This window comes from Pristiophorus japonicus, chromosome 5 (assembly GCF_044704955.1).
Source record: "Pristiophorus japonicus isolate sPriJap1 chromosome 5, sPriJap1.hap1, whole genome shotgun sequence".
Classification (NCBI taxonomy): Eukaryota; Metazoa; Chordata; class Chondrichthyes; family Pristiophoridae; genus Pristiophorus; species Pristiophorus japonicus.
The window spans coordinates 93980392-94001237 of NC_091981.1; the positions used below are offsets into that span (position 1 = coordinate 93980392).

A 20846-nucleotide genomic window follows, 5' to 3' on the forward strand; every position below is an offset into this window, starting at 1 on the left:
TGCTGGTGAGGGCGATGGTGCCTCTGGGGAGTGCAACCAGAGCCAAGTCCACAGCAGCATGGGTGACTCAGTTGCACAGGGAGGTGAGGAAGAAGAATGGAAGAGCAATAGTGGTAGGTGATTCAATAGTCAGGGAAGCAGACAGGTGTTTCTGTGGCCTACATGACTCCAGGATGGTATTTTGCCTCCCTGGTGCCAGGGTCAAGGATGTTACTGAGCGGCTACAAGACATTCTGGGGGAAGAGGGAGAACAGCCAGAGGTTGTGGTCCATATCGGTACCAATGACATAGGTAGAAAGAGGGATGAGGTCCTGCAGGCAGAGTTTAGGGAACTAGGAGAGAGTTTAAAAAGTAGGACCTCAAAGGTAGTAATCTCTGGATTACTCCCAGTGCCATGTGCTATTGAGTTCAGAAATAGGAGGATAGAGCAGATGAATACGTGGTCGCAGAGATGGTGCAGGCGGGAGGGCTTTAGATTCCTGAGGCATTGGGACCATTTCTGGGGGAGGTGGGGCCTGTACAAGCCGGACGAGTTGCACCTCAACGAAGCCGAGATCAGTATCCTCGCGGGAAGTTTTGCTAGTGCTGTTGGGGAGGGTTTAACTTAGCTTGGCAGGGGGATGGGAACCGGAGAATAGATTCAGTGGGGAGAGAAGCAAATCTGGAATTGGCCAGCGGAGAACGGGAAGTAGAAAGTGAATTTGGAAGACAGAGGAAACAAGGGCTGGAAAATGGACAACAAGGGAGTTTGGCAATACTAAATGGGATATACTTCAATGCAAGGAGTATAGGAAATAAGGCAGATGAGCTGAGAGCACAAATTGACACTTGGGAGTACGATATTATAGCTATTCCTGAGACATGGCTGAAAGAAGGGCAGGCATGGCAGCTCAACATTCCTGGTTACAGGGTTTGAAGATGGGATAGAGAGGGGGTAAAAAAGGAGGGGGGGTCGCAGTATTGATTACAGAAACAATTACAGCTGTGACAAGGAATGATATGTTAGAGGGGTCATCAAACGAGACCATATGGGTTGAATTAAAGAACAAAAAAGGGGCGATCACACTACTGGGAGTGCCCCAAGCAGTCAGAGGAAGATAGAAGAACAAATATGGACAAATTGCTGCGAATTGCAAAAACTATAGAGATGTAATAGTGAGGGATTTCAACTACCCTAATATTATCTGGGAAAAAGGTAGTGTGAATGGTGCAGAGGGTGCAGAATTCCTAAAATGCATTCAGGAGAACTTCTTTAGCCAGCATGTAACAAGGCCAACAAGGGAGGGTGTGGTTCTGGACTTGGTTTTGGGGAATGGAGAGGGGCAGATGGTGGGGTATCAGTGGGAGGGCATTTTGATGCTAGTGATCATAATACAGTAAGATTTAGGGTAGTTATGGAAATGGACAAAGGGGAACCAGGAATAAAAGTTCTCAATTGGGTTAAAGCCAATTTTGCTGAGCTGAGATGGGATTTGGCCAAAGTGGATTGGAAACAGCGACTTGATGATAAATCAGTGTCATAGCAGTGGGAGGCATTCAAGGAGGAGATCTTGAGGGTACAGAACAAGTACATTCCCTTAAATAAAAGGGTGGGGCTAACAAATCCAAAGCTCCCTGGATGTTGTAATGTCTGTAGCTCCACACAGTGGACTCCTGTGTTACTGCAGCCAGTGCTGTTTATAATAAAGAACCAGGTCAGCTGACAAGAAGGTGACTTCTTGTCAGGTGTCCTCTTAAAAGCTGTGTGTGGTGTGTGCTATCTGGAAATATCACAATGGCAACGAAAATGGGATTAAATGGATAAAACAAAGCTGAAATTTTTGTTGGCGAAGGATTCAGCCAGCCGACAGAGAGACTTTGAGAGCTTCTCTGTTTTGATTAACAGCTACAAATCCGAGGTAAATTACAAGCACACTTGTTTGAACTGCCAGAGTACAGATGGCTGTGCCTATGGCAGCAATAGGGCATTTGGGGGAGTTTCAACGCGACCGTGAAAGTTTCAGAGCGTATGTGGATCAGTTCGAAATGTTTTTCACCGTAAATAATATAATCGAAGTCCGCAATAATGAAAACCAGAACCGGGTGGTGTTGGAATGAAAAAGGATTATTTTCTTAACTGAAGCAGGGCCCGAGGTAAATGAAACCCTGATAAATGTGCTTGTGCAAGCCAAAGGACACAAGGCTTAAGCAGATTACACTACAGCCCCGTGCCCTTGGAAATTGCTGAAATTTATCATTTTGGAATACGAAATCAGAAGGCCGAAGAAAATATCAGTGAGTGCATTGTAGCATTAAAAAAACTATCCATTCACTGTAATTTCGGAAACTTTCAGGACCGAGCACTGCGTGACCGCTTTGTTTGTGGGTTGAAAAATGATGCGATCAGAAGAAAGTTATTGACAACTCATAACTTGACTTTTGGTTTAGCTTGTCAGACAGCTATGTCAATGAGAATGGACGACCAATATTCCCGAGAATTTCATACTATTTTCAGTCGTCAGACAACCGAGGTGAATCGCCTACAGGTTAAAAGTAAAAGGCCGTTGGGCCCCAATGTCTCAGAAACTGGCAATGGTAACAGAGCACTGAAGTCCTGTTATCAATGCCTGGGACAACACATTGCTCAAAGTTGTCCATATGTGCAGGCAGAGTATTTCTTCTGTAGGAAAACTGGGCATCTTGCGAAGGCATGCCGACTGAAGGGTAAACCAGCTTTCAAAGCTATGAGTAGAAATCCCCAGAGATCCTACATAGCATGGAAGAAAAACAACAGGACAAGGAGATGTTAGAGCTAAACATCATCAGGAGCACGAGGTTAATGGACAGCGAGTCAAAAAGTATTATAATCCACATAGATGTTGCAGGAATCAAGATACCTATGGAAATTGACCCGTGAATGTAGTACCAGAGTCGCTATACATCGACAGATTGCGTGATTTCCCACTGGAGAAATCCAAGATAGAGCTGGGAGGCTACTCAGGAGAGAACATTCCTGTGATAGTTCGTATCAATTTCAGAACTTGCCTCTAATAATAGTGGCAGGTGATAAGCCTGCCTTACTAGGAAGAAATGGGTTGGGGATCACTGAAGCTGGATTGGAGTGAGATTTTTCATTTTGAAATGAGATTTGCGTCAAAAGATAATGACATCAAGAATTATCCGAAGGTGTTCTGCGAAACATGCAGTCCAATCCAAGGCTTCAAGGTGAGTGTAAGGGTACAGAAGGACGCTAGATGGTTTACCGCAAGCCACGTTCCGTACCATATGCACTCAAGGAGAAAGTTGAGCAAGAACTCAAAAGACTAGAGACTGAGAACATTATTTCTAAGATAGATCGATGTAATTGGGCTACACCCATGTTGTTGTACCTAAGTCCGATGGTAAGGTAAGATTGTGTAATGATTATAAAGTAACCGTAAACCACGTTGCCAAATGTAGAAGATTTGTTCACAACACTGACAGGTGGTCAGATCTTCTCAAAGTTGGATCTTTCGAATGCCAGCTTGAACTAAATGAGGAGTCCAAGTCATGCTTGACTATAACTACTCATCTAGGCTATACTAATTTAATAGGCTACCATTTGGAGTGTTTTCTGCCCCTGCCATATTCCAAGGGGTGATGAACCAGAATTTGCAAGGTATTGAAGGGGTAGTATGTTATTTAGATGACATACTAATTTCAGCACCAAATAGGCAAATTCATAATAACATATTGAATGAAGTCCTCAAACAGCTAGAGAAGCACAGGGTACAAGTGTCTGCTCGCAAGTGTGAATTATTTCAGAACTTAATGGAGTATCTAGGGTACAGAGTAGACAAAGATGGTTTACATCCAACCAAGGAAAAGCTGGATGCAATCAGATATGCACCCACTCCCAAGAATGTCACTGAACTTCGATCATTTTTGAGTCTTTTGAACTATTATGGGAAGTTCCTACCAAATTTGGCTACAGTATTACATCCACTGAATGAACTATTGAAAAAACAGGTCCATTGGAAGTGGTCAGAAGAATGCGATACCGTATTCAAAGAGTGCATTTCTGATTGCATCCAGCTTTCCCTTAGTTGGATGTAAAGCAAATTGGTAGAGAGCACCATGTTAGTTCACTATGGCGTATCTAAGGAGATCAAGCTAGCATGTGATGCCTCTCCGTATGGATTTGGGGCAGTGATCCCTCATGTAGGAGAGACCAATTGCTTTTGCTTCATGCACTCTCAGTGCCAGTGAGTGTAATTATGCGCAAATCGAAAGGGAAGCTTTGGCATTAATTTTTGAGGTCAAGAAGTTCCACAAATACTTATATGGTTGTAAGTTTACCATTGTTATGGACCATAAGCCCCTGACAGCAATCCTCCATCCAAAGTCCCCAGTTCCACCATTAACTGCAGCCCGAATGCAGAGATGGGCTTTGATTTTGTCAGCATATACATATGATATTGAACACAGACGATCAGCTGATCACAGTAATGCTGATGCTATGTCTAGATTGCCTTCCCCATCACAGGTTACACCCGATAGGGAAGAAGTGTTCTATTTTTCAAACATTGATGAACTGCCAGTCACAGCTGAAGAGATTGGTAGAGCAACCAAACGTGACCCAGTTATGTCAAGGTGTATGATTATATTGCAAATGGCTGGCCAAACCAGGCAACAGACAAAGATATTCATCCATTGTTCATTGGTAGGAATGAATTATCAGTTGATAAAGATTGTATCATGTGGGTGCAAGAGTGGTTATACCAAATAAATTCAGGTCCAAATTATTAGGAGACCTTCATGACCAGCACCTGGGAATGTGCTTGACTAAGAGTTTTGCACGCAGTTACTTATGGTGGCCAGGTCTTGATGATAAAGATATAGAGTACATCGTCAGTCAGTGTACGACATGTCAATTGGTAAGTAAGAAACCACCATCAGTACCATTACAGCCATGGAAATGGCCTCCCAGGGTGTGGCAAAGGCTACATATTGATTTTGCTGAGCTAGAAGGACAACAGTTGTTCATTGTGATTGATAGCCATTCAAAGTGGGTCGTGGTGTTTCCAATGGGGAAAATAGCAACAAGTAAAACATTAGACATTTTTCAAAGATTATTTTCTTCATTTGGCCTCCCAGAAGAAATTGTTTCGGATAATGGACCACAATTTCGTTCAGAAGAATTTGCACAGTTCATGAGCAAAAATGGGGTGAAACATACCAGGTTCACCATATCACCCTGCTTCAAATGGTGCAGCAGAGCGCACTATACAAATTGTAAAACGTGCCCTCATCAAACAGATGTTGGATCCAAATCCAAAGAAACAACAGTTGTCATTGGACCACAAATTGACTAATTTTCTAATTACATAACGTAATACTCCTCATATAACTACTGGTAGAACACCAGCAGTGTTGTTTCTCAAACGACAGCCATGAAACAGATTCTCATTGTTAAAATCAAACTTGGCAAGTCCATAAAAGAGATACAATTAAGACAGAAAGAGAATCATGATAGAAGTAGAGTAAAAGAGAGAAGTGTGAAATTAAATCAGAAGGTGAGAGTGAAGGACCATCACCATAAATGGTTAAAGTGGTTACTAGGAAGAGTGGTGAAGATATGTGGTCCTCGCACATATTTGGTCAAGATATTTGATCATGGACAGGTTACATTGATCATATTTTACCTACAGACGTGGAAGTAGTTGAAGGTGGGAATGATTCAATTATTTCTGACTCTTCAGATAGTTTTGATACACCAGTAGCATATCCTACATCCAATGTACTCGAAACAAATCCAAGAGAAGATCAGAATTTAAATCTGTGATCGAGTCCATTAGTCTGAAGTTAGAGAGCATTCAAATGGAAATCAAGGGCATCCCTTGGAGGAAAATGTTCCTCAGAATCAGCCTCGAATGAGTTTAAATTTGACACCATGTTTGGAAGGTTCTGTTCGAGAGTGAAGGTATCCTCTTCGAAACAGAAAACAAGTGGTTAAGCTTAATTTGTAAATATGGCAAATAAGTCCATATCTTTTGTTAGGTATAACTATGCAAGTTATGTATGATGATTCTTTGTTATAATAATTCTTCATTCAGGAGGGAGAAGTGTAATGTATGTAGCTCCATACTGTGGACTCCTGCGTTACTGCAGCCAGTGCTGTTTATAATAAAGAACCAGGTCACCTGACAAGAAGGTGGATTCTGGAATGTTCTGTCATCTTAAAAGCTGTGTGTGCTGTGTGGTCTCTGGAAATATCACAGATGTCAAGGGTCATACAGGGTAAGATAAAGAAAAAAAGGGAAGCTTATAACAGATATCAGGAACTCAATACTGCAGAAACTCTAGAGGAGTATAAGAAGTGCAGGGGTGCAATTAAAAAAGATATCAGAAAAGCAAATAGAGAGCATGAAAGAATGTTGGCAAGTAAAATCAGTAAAAACCCAAAGCTGTTTTATAAATACATTAAAAGCAAGATGATAACTAGAGAAAGAGTGGGGCCTAATAGAGACCATAATCTAAATCTGTGTGTGGAGGCGGCAGACATGGGTAAGATTCCTAATGAATACTTTGCATCCGTTTTCACAAAAGAGAGGGGCGACGCAGACTTCGTAATGAGGGACAAGGAGTGTGAAATATTAGACGAGATAAATATAGTGAGAGAGGAAGTATTAAAGGGCATAGCAGCTTTGAAAGTGGATAAATCCCCAGCCCCGGATGAACTGTATCCCAGGCTAGTAAGAGAAGCAAAATGGAAAATAGCAGAGTCTCTGACCATCATTTGCCAATCCTCTCTGGCTACAGATGCAGTGCCAAGGACTTGAGGACTGCTAATGTTGTACCTTTGTTTAAAAAGGGAGAAAGGGATAGACTGAGTAATTACAGGCCAGTCAGCCTAACTTCGGTGGTGGGAAAATTATTGGAAAAAATCCTGAGGGACAGGATAAGTTTTCATTTAGAAAGACATGGATTAATCAAGGACAGTGAGCATGGATTTGTCACGGGAAGGTCGTGTCTGACTAACTTGATTGAATTTTTCGAGGAGGTAACCAGGAGGGTAGATGAGGGCAGTGGGTATGATGTGGATTTTAGCAAAGCTTTTGATAAGGTTCCACATGTCAGACTGGTCACGAAAGTAATAGCCCATGGGATCCAGGGCAAAGTGGCAAGTTGCATCCAAAATTGGTTCAGAGGCAGGAAGCAAATGGTAATGGTTGATGAGTGTTTTTGTGACTGGAAGGCTGTATCCAGTGGGGTTCCGCAGGGCTCAGTGCTGGGCCCCTTGCTTTTTGTGGTATATATCAATGACTTGGATTTAAATGTTGGGGGTATGATTAAGAAGTTTGCAGATGACACTAAAATAGGCTGTGTGCTTGATAATGAAGAAGAAAGCTGCGGACTGCAGGAAGATATCAATGTACTGGTCAGGTGGGCAGAACAGTGGCAAATGGAATTCAATCTGGATAAGTGTGAGGTAATGCATTTGGGGAGGTCTAACAAGGCAAGGGAATATACATTAAATGGTACCACACTGAAAAGTGTAGTGGAACAAAGGGACCTTGGAGTGCAGGTCCACAGATTCCTGAAGGTAGCAGGCCAGGTGGATAAGGTGGTTATGCTTGAACAGTAAAAAACTTTGGTTAGGCCGCAGCTGGAGTACTGTGTGCAATTCTGGTCACCACGTTACAGCAAAGGTGTGATTGCACTGGAAAGGGTGCAGAGGAGATTTACAAGAATATTGCTTGGACTGGAGAATTTCGGCTATGAGGAAAGATTGGAGATGCTGGGTCTGTTTTCTTTGGAACAGAGGACGCTAAGGGGAGTCTTGATTGAGATATATCAAATTATGAGGGACATGGATAGAGTCGATAGGAAGGACCTGTTTCCCTTGGCAGAGGGGTCAACAACCAGGGTGCATAGATTTAAAGAAATTGGGGGGAGATTTAAAGGAGATATGAGGGGAAATTTCTTTACCCAGAAGGTAGTGGGGGTCTGGAACTCACTGCGTGAAAGGGTAGTCGAGGCAGAAACTCTCACCACATTTAAAAGATACTTGGATGTGCACTCAAAGTGCCGTAACCTACAGGACTACGAGCCAAGAGCTGGAAAGTGGGATTAAGCTGGATAGCTCTTGGTCGGCCAGCGCGGACACGATGGGTCGACATGGCCTCCTTCCGTGCTGGAAATTTCTATGATTCTATCCCTTTTTTCTCTCTAATCTCTCCTGCCTTCCATCCTATCACAGACCTTCCCTTTTGTTCTTTCTTCCCCTCCCCCTTTCAGTGCTCCGTTCTTTTCAAACTTTCACCAGTTCTGACTAAGGGTCATCGATCTGAAACGTTAACTCTGTTTTTCATTCCACAGATGCTGCCTGGCCCACTGAGATTTTCAGCATTTTCTGTTTTTATTTCAGGTTCCAGCATCTGCAGTATTTTGCTTTTGTATTATGATGAAGGTGAGTGTGGCTTTGCACTAACGTTTCATGAGCTAATGAGATCATTGAAAGGTGTGTGCCACTGTACCAGGTCCTCCTGAGGACATCCCTGCTTGTAAACTCCTCTGCAATGTGCAACCAGGCTGTGTTGGTTTACTGGGAAGAGGACCTCCCTGCGTGCTCTGACTATGGAGAGAGTCATGGGAGAACTTGGGTGCAGCCGTGCACCTCTGTGCAGTGCTTGTCAGTGTTTGCAACATCTCAATGCTGCAGAACACTGACAGCACAAATGTAAAAAAAATGTGGTTTTGTCCCTTTATGAAAACAGCTGATGATGCCTCATGAATGATGCCACTAGACCCGCTTCCTCTATTTGGACCGGGAAATGTGTTGGGCGAGCTTAACAAGCCCTATCAATGGAAATAAATTTTTAAGAGAGGGCCGCGACCTGGCACCAACCCCAGCCGCACCAGACCCGCTGAGGTATGTAAAATCTCGGCCTTTGTCTTCGAACTCCGCCACAAGCTCTGTTCCCTTGCCACTGACTCCATCCCTCTCCCTGGCAAATGTCTGAGGCTGAACCAGACTGTTCGCAATCTTGTATCATATTTGACATGGAGTTGAGCTTCCGATTACATACCCACTCTGTCATCAAGACCGCCTACTTCCACCTCGGTAACATCCCCCACTCCACCCCTGCATCAGCTCATCTACTGCTGAAACCCTCTTTTGTTATCTCTAGACTTGACTATTCCAAAGCTCTCCGGGCCGGCCTCCCATCTTCCACCCTACATAAACTTGAGCTCATCCAGTAACTCATCAACTTTAAAATTCTCATCCTTGTTTTCAAATCCCTGCATGGCCTCGCCTTCATCATTCCCTATTTCTGTAGCCTCCTCCAGTCCTACAACCTGCACAGATCTCTGCCCTCTTCCTATTCTGGCCTCTTGTGCATCTACAATTTTAATCGCAGCCTGCCTTCAGCTATATAGGCCCTCAGCTCTGGAATTCCCTCCCTAATTCTCTCCACCTCTCTACCTCCCTCTCCTCCTTTAAGACATTCCTTAAAATCCAACATTGTCCAAGCTTTTGGCCATCTGTCCTAGTATTTCCTTATGTAGGTCAGTGACACATTTTTGTTTGATAATCTCTCCTGTGAAGCACCTTGGGATGTTTTACTACATTAAAGGTGCTATATAAATGCAAGTTGTTGTTTTATTATTGTTGATTACTTTATAGTGATGGCATGAGGGTTTACAGGCTGGATTCTCTCCTCACATTTTGTGGACATTTTAAAGGGGGTATTTATTTCACAAGAAAATTGTTCATTCAACCTTTTTATTTGAGTAAGAAAGGCAAACATTAAGAGACGGATTGTGTTTTCATTACAATTTCATAATGCAAAGTGATGCCATGAGTATTTTGGCAGGATTTGAGTCATATTGTGCACCTGTAAGTAAATGGAAAAAAAGGTTAGGCAAGCACTTTTTTTGCAAAAATTAAAATGGAAGGTAGTGCACCTTTAAATGTATGAATACAGCGTTGGACTGTAGGACCTCTGTTCAAATGCTGATGGACGTGGTGATTTTACTGAATGTGTTCTAATTGATCCCCCCGCGCCCTTCCAACAGCCACCGTGGTGCCACACGAAATGCTGTATCTTCTTTGTGTTACTAATGATTTTAAAAAAATAATGCAAATTGCCGGGAAAGACACAAAGGGACAGGATTAGACCCTTTAAATAATGCATAGAAAATCGAGCTTACGCTGAGGAGTCAGATGCTCTTTGAATTTAAATTTAAGCAAGGGCTGTTTTTTTTTGTTATTCGTTCTGGTGATACATCTTAGCGCGAGGTTGACGTAGCAGGCAGCAGGGACACTGACGTGCAGTCGGTGTATAATTTATTAAAGCTGTGTATTGGACGTCAGGTCCGGACTGCCAGTGCGCGAGCAGCCTCACACCCTGAGCTCCGAGCAAAACATCGCTGGGGCTGTGACACCGAGGCGAGAAGCGCCTTACCGCAATGGGAAGCGTGTAGAAGGCGCCGAGAAGCTGATCTGCACCGAAGCACATCTCCCTTCAGTCCTGCGAGACTCAGGCGTCATAGCGTTGGGCCGGAGGTTGACAGGTTGATCTTTTTATTTATTGTTGGCCAAAAAAAGACAAAGATATTTTTTGCAACAACACACAACAGAGGTTGGAAGAGTCACAAAAAAAGGGGAGGCGTGAAAGGATTTTTTTCATCGTGTAGCAGTGTCTTTGAGGTTGTAGGTGCAGAAGGAGCTGACTGCGACTTTATAGTTTTAATTTTTTTTACAAAGCTAAGAGATATTTCCGTTGATTCCTTACTCTTTTGTACCTATTTCTGGGATTTAAAACATGATTTCCTTCTGATGTGCAGCTGCACCAAACAGCCAGCGCGTGTTTCTTCACGTCGACCACTTTAGCCCATTGCTCCAAAAGTATTTTAAGGATTTTTAAAATTTTATTTTTGGAGAAAAAAACGTGTCGATATTGTAATTCAACTTGCCAAGAGATGGCTACCCTGCTTCGAAAAATAGGTCTGATTCGCCTCCACGATCGAGATACCGACGGTGCAAAACAACAAGGCTCCCGCAAGGCGACCAAGAGCGGCAGCCAGAAAAACGCCAGCAAGCAGTGCAACTCTTCGAGCAACGAGAGCATCCTGCTCCAGTCCGATCACCACCACCACTACCACAGCAACCACCAGCAGCAACACAATCACAAGAGGTCCGAGCAACCCCCCTCTACCACCAAGGACAGCAACAAGGACAAGCAGCAGGCAGGCAGCAAGGTGCCCCCGGCCAGCGCTAGCTCCACCAGCAGCAGCTCCATCCCCGGCCAACCCCCCAACAAGCAGCACTGCGCGCAGGTCCGCAGCCGCAGGCTCATGAAGGAGCTGCAGGACATCCGCAAACTGACCGACCACTTCATCAGCGTGGAGCTGGTGGAGGACAACCTCTTCGAGTGGAACGTCAAGCTGCTGCAGGTGGACAAGGACTCGGCGCTGTGGCAGGACATGAAGGAGACCGGCACCGAGTGCATCCTGCTCAACCTCAACTTCCCGGATAACTTCCCCTTCTCGCCGCCCTTCATGAGGGTGCTCAGCCCCCGGCTGGAGAACGGCTACGTGCTAGACGGAGGGGCGATCTGCATGGAGCTGCTAACCCCGCGGGGTTGGTCCAGCGCCTACACCGTGGAGGCGGTCATGAGGCAGTTCGCAGCCAGTCTGGTCAAGGGGCAGGTAAGGGCTGGCATAATACGATTATCTATCTCCCTACCACAAGTAATAATACATGTTATAAGTGAAACTAAAAAAACTGGACACCTGCCATCTTTTTATTTTTACCCATTATTACTCAGATGTATTTTCCTATTAAAATATTATTTATACATACTCGGTGTGTTGTTTATCACTTTTCAGACGTCAATATTGACCACATGCACAATATTTTTTGATCAGTGATGTAAAGGTATTGATAATTTTAATAGGAAGCAACTAAGCACCAATTATTGCTCCACGATGCCTACATTTTAATATAATGAACATTTTATTATCTCCCGATTTGGTCCCAATAGAAATATGCTATTACAGGAAGTTTAATTGATACAGAAATTAATATAATTTCATATTTTGACCATGATTAAGAAGTAAATGCATAAGTTTCTCATATAAACGCTTCAATTCATAAAAATGCACCAACAATTATAAATAAAGTTCCCCAAATGATTGACTTAATATTAGATGTTTTGTGCTACTTGTGATTTTTTTCGTACTGTGTTGATAAAAGGCTAAGGATAGCTGAATCCAGTATAATCTGAGAAATGAGCACTTGAGTACTTCTCATTGGATTTCCCTCCCTAAACCCCGCTGCCTGTGTACTTCTCATTGCTCCTTTTAAAAGCTGCCTCAAAATCCATCTTCAACCAAGTTTTTGTTCATCCCTCCTAATTTCTTCTTCCCTGGCCAAGCAATGGTTTCCATGCACTTATCTGTGAACAGTCGTGAGATTTTTTTTGCATTAAGGGTGCATGCAAACTGTTGTTGTACCTGTGAAAAATACACTCAGCTTGCAGTAATATCTGTCTTAGTAAGTATAGAACAGCAACATTGCAATAGAAAAACATTTAATGTAGTTTTACATTGTATCATCCCAAACACCACAAATTACCTTTTCAGATGTATAATTGGAATCAGATATGTGAAAAATGTTTCATATCTTATTAATTTCTGTGATTTAATAAATATTTAAACATAGCCAAGGGCTTAATTAAATATAGCTTAGGACAATTCACAACTCAAAATGAAGCAAATGTAGGAGTACTAGTGAATCAAAATGGCAATGAACCAGTAGATTTTAGCCAATGACATTTTGTTTTTCCACCTGAAGTCAGCAACAATATGCAGTATAGCTCTGGAATATTTATAACTGCAAATTTCAGAGGAACTGCAAATAACTAGTTGTAAAATATGACTGTCTGTCAAAATGTACAAATAAATCAGATAGCATATCATTTTTATTAGCATAATAGAATGTCATGCCAATTTTTATTAGCGAGTTTGTTGTGAATAATTAATGCCAATTATTCAACCTCATTAAATTAGCAAAAGTACAGTAGTTGTCTCCATTTACCATGCTAAGTCAGCATTTATTAGCGCAAGTTTAGATACCAAGGGCTTTGCGACAGCAGCCCCTTCCCCCAGGTATTGGCTGGACAAATTAACGAGCTAGTGAGTGAAGTTACAGGCAATTTGATGTGCACATACCATTTTAGAAAACTCATTAGCTGCTGTTTGACTCGAAAAGCAAGTATCACTTTATCAGTGCAACAGTGAGATGCCTGCTTTGCAGCTCTAGTCCTCATAATTCTGTTTTACTAAAAACAGTATGGATGATAAACTGTGTGTAGTCTCATCTGGACCACAGATAGCATGTATGGGAGTGGGAGCAATGAGTATGAATTTTTTCTGCAGATTCACAGAACATAGCGAAAACTGTTGATTAGATGTTCCTGTTGTATTTGATTTTCTTACATATTGCAAAACTTTTGATTCTTATTTGGTGGTGACTGAGACTGTGAAATGAAATTGTTTTGCTGCCATATAACTACTGATAACAACCACTAAAGGAGTAGGAATAGGGTATTTGTACAAAGGATAGTAGGGTTTCTGTTTCCCAATAGGATAGGAGAATTACTGCCTTTGAATTATTCAGATTTCCCAGAATGAGCTGGGAATCTTTGTTACACTTATTACCAATGTTCTGCACGACTGTTTCTTTCATGCACGATCCCTATAAATTTCAATGTAAAAGCTTGTGAGTGGCTGTGCAGGAACTGGCAGATTATTGCACAGCCACGCACGTGTGCAGTTTAGAGGGATCACTGCCTGTTACTACTCCAGCAGAAGGGACGTCCTATCTTCAGCTGAAAGCTCAATGTTCCGAGAGGGACAGGGTGGAATTTGCTGCAAGTAAATTTGTCTTGCAACCTGGTCCAATTTCTCCCTATTTATTTACTGCTGGAGGTATATTTATTACCATGCTTCCAGAACACCACTAAATGGCCCTTTTGAAAACTTTAATTTGTCAGTTGTGCAACATATACTAAAAGGTAGATAGATGTACTTAAACTTAGCAGTTGTCTATACTAAGGCAAAATACTGCAGATGCTGGAAATCTGAAATAAAAACAGAAAATGCTGGAAATACTCAGCTGGTCAGGCAGCATCTTTGAGGAGAGAAACAGATTTAACGTATTAGGGTGATCTTTTTATCAGAACTGGAAAAATTTAGAGATATAGCAGGTTTTAAGCAAGTACAGAGGCAGGGAAAGGGGAGGGCATGAATGAACAAAAGAGAAGGTCTGTGATAAGGTGGAAGGCAGGAGAGATTAGAAGACAAAAGGGATGATGGTGTGCGGCAAAAGCAGTTGGTAATGGGATAATGATGGAACCAAAGATGGGTCTCGAGGAGGTGTAAATGGCAATGGCAGAATCATTACCAACAGCTGCTCCCATTTTTTCAGGCAGCAGCTGTTGGTAATAATTCTGCTATTGCCATTTACACCTCCTCTAGACCCATCTTTTGTTTCTTTACTTGATCCATCATCCCTATTGTCATAGGGTGAAAGGCAGGAGAGATTCAGTGACAATAGGGATGATGGTACAAGGCAAAACGGAGTGGTAATGGGTCAAGTAAAGAAACAAAAGATGGGTCTAGTGGAGGTGTAAATGGCAATAGCAGAATTATTACCAACAGCTGCTGTCCGAAAAAATGGGAGCAGCTGTTGGTAATGATTCTGCCGTTGCCATTTACACCTCCTCGAGACCCATCTTTGGTTTCTTTACTTGATGCATTATCACTCCGTTTTGCCTTGTACCATCATCCCTATTGTCATTGAATCTCTCCTGCCTTCCATCCTATCAGACCTTCTCTTTGTTTTCCCCCCTCCCCTTTTCCTGCCTTTACCCTTGCTTAAAACCTGTTGCCTCTCTAACTTTTTCCAGTCTGATGAAAGGTCATTGACCTGAAATGTTAACTGTTTCTCTCCACAGGTGCTACCTGATCTGCTGAGTATTTCCAACATTTTCTGTTTTTATTTCAGTTACCTGTATTATTGCGCAAGAGGAATATCTAGACTAATGCATGGATTAGAAACTGCTCCCTCCGCCCTCCCTCCCCCCCCACCCCCCCCGCCAACACACACACACACACACACACACACACACACACACACGTGGTATGCAATTGTAAAGTACTAAATTAAAATACACACAACGTTTAATAAAATTCAAAGATTTTTACTAAAAGATCAATATTTCTCCAACAAAATTCAGTTTGCCATGTTAGTTTATTTCAGTACTGTGGCAATTTTTCCTTTTTAAGTTGACATTTGCATCAAAAGGACTAATATTATCCCAATCTGGAAGTAGTTACATGATAGAAATATGAATATTGTGTGAAAAACTTTGGCATAGCATGTTTGTTGTTTTAGCCTACTTTTTTTCCATTCTCCGACTTCTTGCTTCCAGTCTGTTTGCAGACATATAAGTGACCACTGTTGCTAAGCATGATTAGGCACCAGAAGGCATCTATTATTGGGCAGCATATGCATCACTGCTGATTTTTTTTCTGCTCTAAGGTGAAGTACTGTATCGGTCTTGTTCAAGGATGCATTCCATCTAGCAACCTGGCAAAAAAGGTATAGCGAGTAGCTGAGTAAACTTCAACTGCAATTCATCAAAGATTCCTTTATGTCGGAGTCCAGTGCACTACTGCTGGCTTGGCTCAGTAAGTACCACTCTTTACTCTAGAGTCAGAAGATTATGGATTTAATCCCCATTCTAGGACCTGAGAACATACCAACAACTTGCATTAATATAACGCCGTTAACCTAGTAAAATGTCCCAAGGCACTTCACAGGAACGTTAGCAAATAAAAGTTGACACCAAGCCACATAAAGAGATACTCGAACAGCTGACCAAAAGCTTGTCAATAAGTTAGGTTTTAATGAGTGCCTTAAAGGAGGAGGAAGAGGTAGAGAGCCAGAGAGATTTAGGGAAGGCATTCCAGAGCTTGGGGCCTATGCAGCTGATGGGATAGACGCCAAAGGTGGAACAATCGGGGATGCGTTAATATTTCAGTGCTACATTGTTGGAGATACTGTTCAGTAAAATGAAGTCCTGTCTGATTGCCCGGTATACTCATTGCCACTCTTGCTGAGATCAGGTTGATCAAGGATCAAACTCGGGACACAATGGTCCAGATCTTGCAACATTTTGCACTTGTGGTGGTTTCAGGGGTGGTTTCTGGGTGGATGCAAAAAACATAGGGGAGCTGTTCTGCTGACATCCCAGCCTCCACTTCAATGGGTGGCAGGTACTGAATATATCCACAAATGTTTGGGTGGGTGAATTTAAATTAAATATTAATGACGTAAATAATGCCTTAGCAACACTCTGCATTGGGAACACTATTGAGTTCTTGGAGTGTTCCCCGAAGCCAGATTGCTAAGACAGTAGAGGGGTACTGGAAATACATTTGGGAGGCCTCAGTAAACATGTAATTAGTCTGATCCTGGAAGATCCACAGGTCAGGGCGTAGTGAGATGGGTGGGTGCAAAGGTAATCCATTACTGATATTTTTCCAAGAATCCCACCAGATTGAAATATCGAACCCACTATTTTGTTACAAAGTATTACAAAGTATTTACAGCACAGAAACAGCCCTTTCAGCTCAACAAGTCCAAGCCTCCTCCCACCCTTCTTCATTTAACTCCATCAACATATCCTTCTATTCCTTTCTCCCTCATATGCTTATCTTAAATGCATCTATGTTATTTGCCTCAACTACTGTGGTAGAGTTCCAAATTCTAACCACTCTCTGGATAAAGAAGTTTCTCCTGAATTTCCTATTGGATTTATTAGTGTCTATCTTATATTTATAGTCCCGAGTTCTGGTCTCGCCCACAGTTTAAAGCTTTTATAAAATAACAACAACAACTAAAGAACTACCCCTGCAAAGAATGCCTTTTACCTGCGGCCACCCCACCCCCTCATCCTAACCCCCCTGTCTTGCGTCATGACCTTAGCCAAGGTGGTACCAAGACGTCGTGCAGCATCGGGGGCAGAGTCCTGCTGTAAAAGGGGGATAGACAATGGAAACGGCATGTGTGGATCCCTTGGAGAAGCTCGGGATAGGGAAGGCCTGGTTTCTGAGTGGCAAGGCTCTTGCTTGGCCTCACCACTCAAAGGAGATGTGGGTCTGGGGACTGCAGTGCCAAAGGTCGAGACCATCAATTGTGCAAGGCCATTGACAGCCTCGGTGTTCTCATGGGTCGCAGCGATAATCTGCAACATGCGCTCCCTCATTTCCGAGGATAGTGCCGCAACGCTTGCGGGAAAAGCACCCAAGACCTCCAGGAACTGTCAGCTGAGCTGGATGCTCTCCCTAGACAGTCCCACCATGTCCGGGTGTGCGTCTGCCTGTCTGTCAACAGACCGGCTTTGCCGACTCCTCCTCTGGAGAGATGGCATACGGGATTCAACCCTGGGAGTGCGTGGCTGCACGCCACTTGGACCCGGGGTCTCGGATTGGCCAAAGCCCAAGAATGTGTATCCCACATCAGAGCGACTGGCCGCAGCTAAAAGAGGTGTCGATTGCATCGACCCCGCCCCCCGGAATAGCTTCATGAGTTTCCTTCTCCCGTGGAGGTTCCTCGTCCTTAGTGTCTTCGTGGTTCCCCCTCCTGCACCCCCACACCATGGGCTGAGGTGGATGCTTCCATTGGCGGATGTGGTGTATCTTTATCTGGATATAGAAAACAACAGATGAGTGGTTAGCAGCAGGGGAGAAGACAGGGTGACATGAGGAATGTCACATAACACGGGCTCATTTGAAGGACCGGCGCTACTACATTATATGTAGCCCACAGACACTGTATCACATTGCCCTAACCCTAGTCCACAGACACTACATCACATTGCCCTCAACTCAGCCCGAGGATTTTGCAGGATTTACCCTCTGTTTCGAACAGGGGATCAGCACCCCCATGGATAGTTGACCTCCCTGAGGCACCGATCATAGCTGCTCCACGCTCCTCCAGGTCCGTTAACGGCAGTGTCTGGGGCAGACCGCTGCCTGTCCGTCGCTGCTCCCGGCAGTTATGTGACTACTTTCCCTGCAAAGATGACAATTGGAATGATTACCAGAGGGCCCTTCTGTTCTTGTGGTACACACAGATAGCCATCAAAGCACTTATACCATACTGTGTGCATTTAATACAGTCCTCTGTTTAATGGCCCTGGTAGTTGCACGTGGTTCATGAGGAAGACATCGAAGTGCAGAAACATCTTGATGTCAAAAAGCAGTCTTAGTAATGTGTCACGATCATTCATGGCAAATAACGTGCAACACTAAACCTACCTATACCAACATATGTCAGATTTACAATTTAAATAATGAACGAGTGCATGAATAAAAATATTACTTACTTTGATGACCCTGCAATGGTCATTGAACTTTTTCCGACACTGCTTCTGGTCTCTCTTGATATTCTCCACTAAGGAAACCTCCTCGGCCACGCTGGTCCACAGACGCCTTTGCACAACTGGGAGGAGTTTACCGACACCCCTCTTATTAAAATCCCCCCATTTACTTTGCACAGCTACGATGGAGGCCTCATTTGCCTCAACTGAACTTTTGGGCTCTCTGCCTGCTGAAGTCCCCTTCCATTGTGGCTGCTTGCTCTGAAAAATAGCTGATTCAGCCTTGGATGTATTGCGCATGCACGGGTGCACCCTGACAGCTGACCAGAATCGTGGGAAGAAAGAAATCGGGGGTGGGGGGGAGCGCGAGGAAGTTGCGCATGCGCAGAAGGTCCATTTTTTATCGATCGCAAATTTTGGCTCTGACGCACAAATTCATTTGTGCAAGTCTGGATTTACCACTATCGCTATTGCTGGTCACCATTTGGCGAATTTTGCGATGTCCAGCAATAGTGCTACCGCGGCGCTAAAAATAAATTGCGCCGCGATTATTGACCAAAAACGAGCAAAATCGCTAAAACCCCAATTTCTAGCCCTTGCAAATGTTCTGACTATGTCATAAGTCTACTATGTGGTACCTTATCACATTAATGGTTTAAACACTTTTTAATTTTGATTCATTAAATTTGCCATTTTTTAGTGATTAATTTTCCTTTTAATCTATTTCTATTGCATACATTTTTTTGCTTTCCTCTTGGAGTTCCTTTTTTAATGCAAAGTCCAATGGATAAAGCAACTGGAGCTCCTACTCCTGATCACCATCCCACTCAGGGACTGCTGCATTGTGATGGTGCTGCTTCAATTGAAATGTTAAGCTGAGGCTCCATCTGCCTTTTTTGTGATACTAGAAGACCAGAGCATTCTCCCAGTATCCTTCTCAGCATCCTAACCTCAACCCAAACCACTAAAAGTAGTTTGACTGGTTATTCATCTCATTACCGTGCTGTGCACAAAACAAATATCAAGTTTGCCACCAATAAAGGCAGTAGATAATGCAAATTCATTCTTTCTTTCTTAGAGCTACTTGGAGATCTTGCTATCAATACTTTTAAAAATCACGAAGAAGTTTAACATCCTTTCATTTCTTTTTATGGATAGGAAATATTTTGGGGGAATTTTTTGTTTACACAGCAAATATTAATATATTCAGCCTGTTCAATCTTTCCAGATAGGTATAATCTCTCAGTTCTGGTATCATTCTAGTAAATATTTTTTGCACCTTTCCAGTGCATCTATGTCCTTTTTTATAATATGGAGACCATAACTGTTCTGAGTACTGTTCAGAATGTAATCTAACCAAGATTCTATACAAGTTTAACATAACTTCTCTGCTTTTCAATTCTATCCCTCCAGAAATGAACCCCAGTGATTTGTTTGCTTTTTTTATGGCTTTATTAATCTGCGTTGCTACTTTTAGTGATTTGTGTATCTGTATCCCCAGTTCTCTCTGTTCCTCTACTCCATTCAGACTCTTTACTTTCCAAGGAGTATGTGGTCTCCTTATTCTTGAGAACTATCTTTGGCCTAATTGTGAGGAGCTGAGTTAACATACACACAGTGAAATTACAAAAAACCATTGAAGCACATCTGGTTAATGAGTGTGTATTTGGCTCTCTTGTATTGTCAGGATCAGAAACCTCTCAGTCAATTTCCTCATATATCTCAACAACATTCACTGCTTAAATAGGAATATTTAAAAGTCAAGAATAAATAGAAAACTTAAAATTAATAATTCTTTGGAACTGTTTTTAACAAGGGTCCTAATGGCAAAATTGCTCCTTTTAAATACTTTAAGACCAAGGCGGAGCAGGCTCGAGGGGCCAAATGGCCCACTCCTGCTCCTATTTCTCATGTTCGAAATGTCTTACCTTGATGAAGCAATTTACCACTGTATAAAGTTGTCTCTGAGGCAGAATGAACTTGTGCGAGTTGAATATACACCATTCGCTATTTTTTATGGAGAAGCATACAGTAGAGCACTTAAAATGAATCCTGTTAAATAGATTAAACGTGGAAAAAATTGTAAGAATGTGATTAAATCATATTGCAGGTAATTAAATAAAAAGTAGTAAATAATGCATCTGGGCAACCTTGTAGCACAGGGAGTAGAGCACCTACCTCACCACCAGAAAGTACTGACTCAAAGTCACATGAATTGCTGGCCTGCTTCCTATCTATATGGTTGTGTCCCAGGCCACCTGTCACTTAAGTTCACCTGCATCTGATTTAGAGCAAGTTTCGCTGGTTCTGAGTGAGGTAGCTGAATAACATGATATGCTATGATGGGACTCTGTTTTGCACTGAGGAGGGAAGAAATATTTGACAAACTCATCCATAAATTAATTTAGATTTTTATTCAAAATAGAT

At 42.7% G+C, this 20846-nt stretch overlaps 1 protein-coding gene across 3 annotated transcripts in view; it reads left to right on the plus strand.

Moving 5' to 3' along the window:
• Positions 1-10334: 10334 nt before the first annotated feature.
• Positions 10335-20846, plus strand: part of ube2ql1 (ubiquitin conjugating enzyme E2 QL1) — a 48665-nt gene continuing 38153 nt past the window's right edge. The window contains exons 1-2 of one of the 3 annotated variants that reach the window (XR_011593233.1): positions 10335-11676; positions 15575-15723. Coding sequence is in view for 2 of the 3 variants with exons in the window: in XM_070879905.1 (XP_070736006.1) it covers positions 10948-11676; positions 15575-15634 (789 nt within the window). In the remaining variant the exon portion in view is untranslated. The remainder of the gene's footprint in view (positions 11677-15574; positions 15724-20846) is intronic. The other 2 variants (XM_070879905.1, XM_070879906.1) reach the window with 2 other exon arrangements.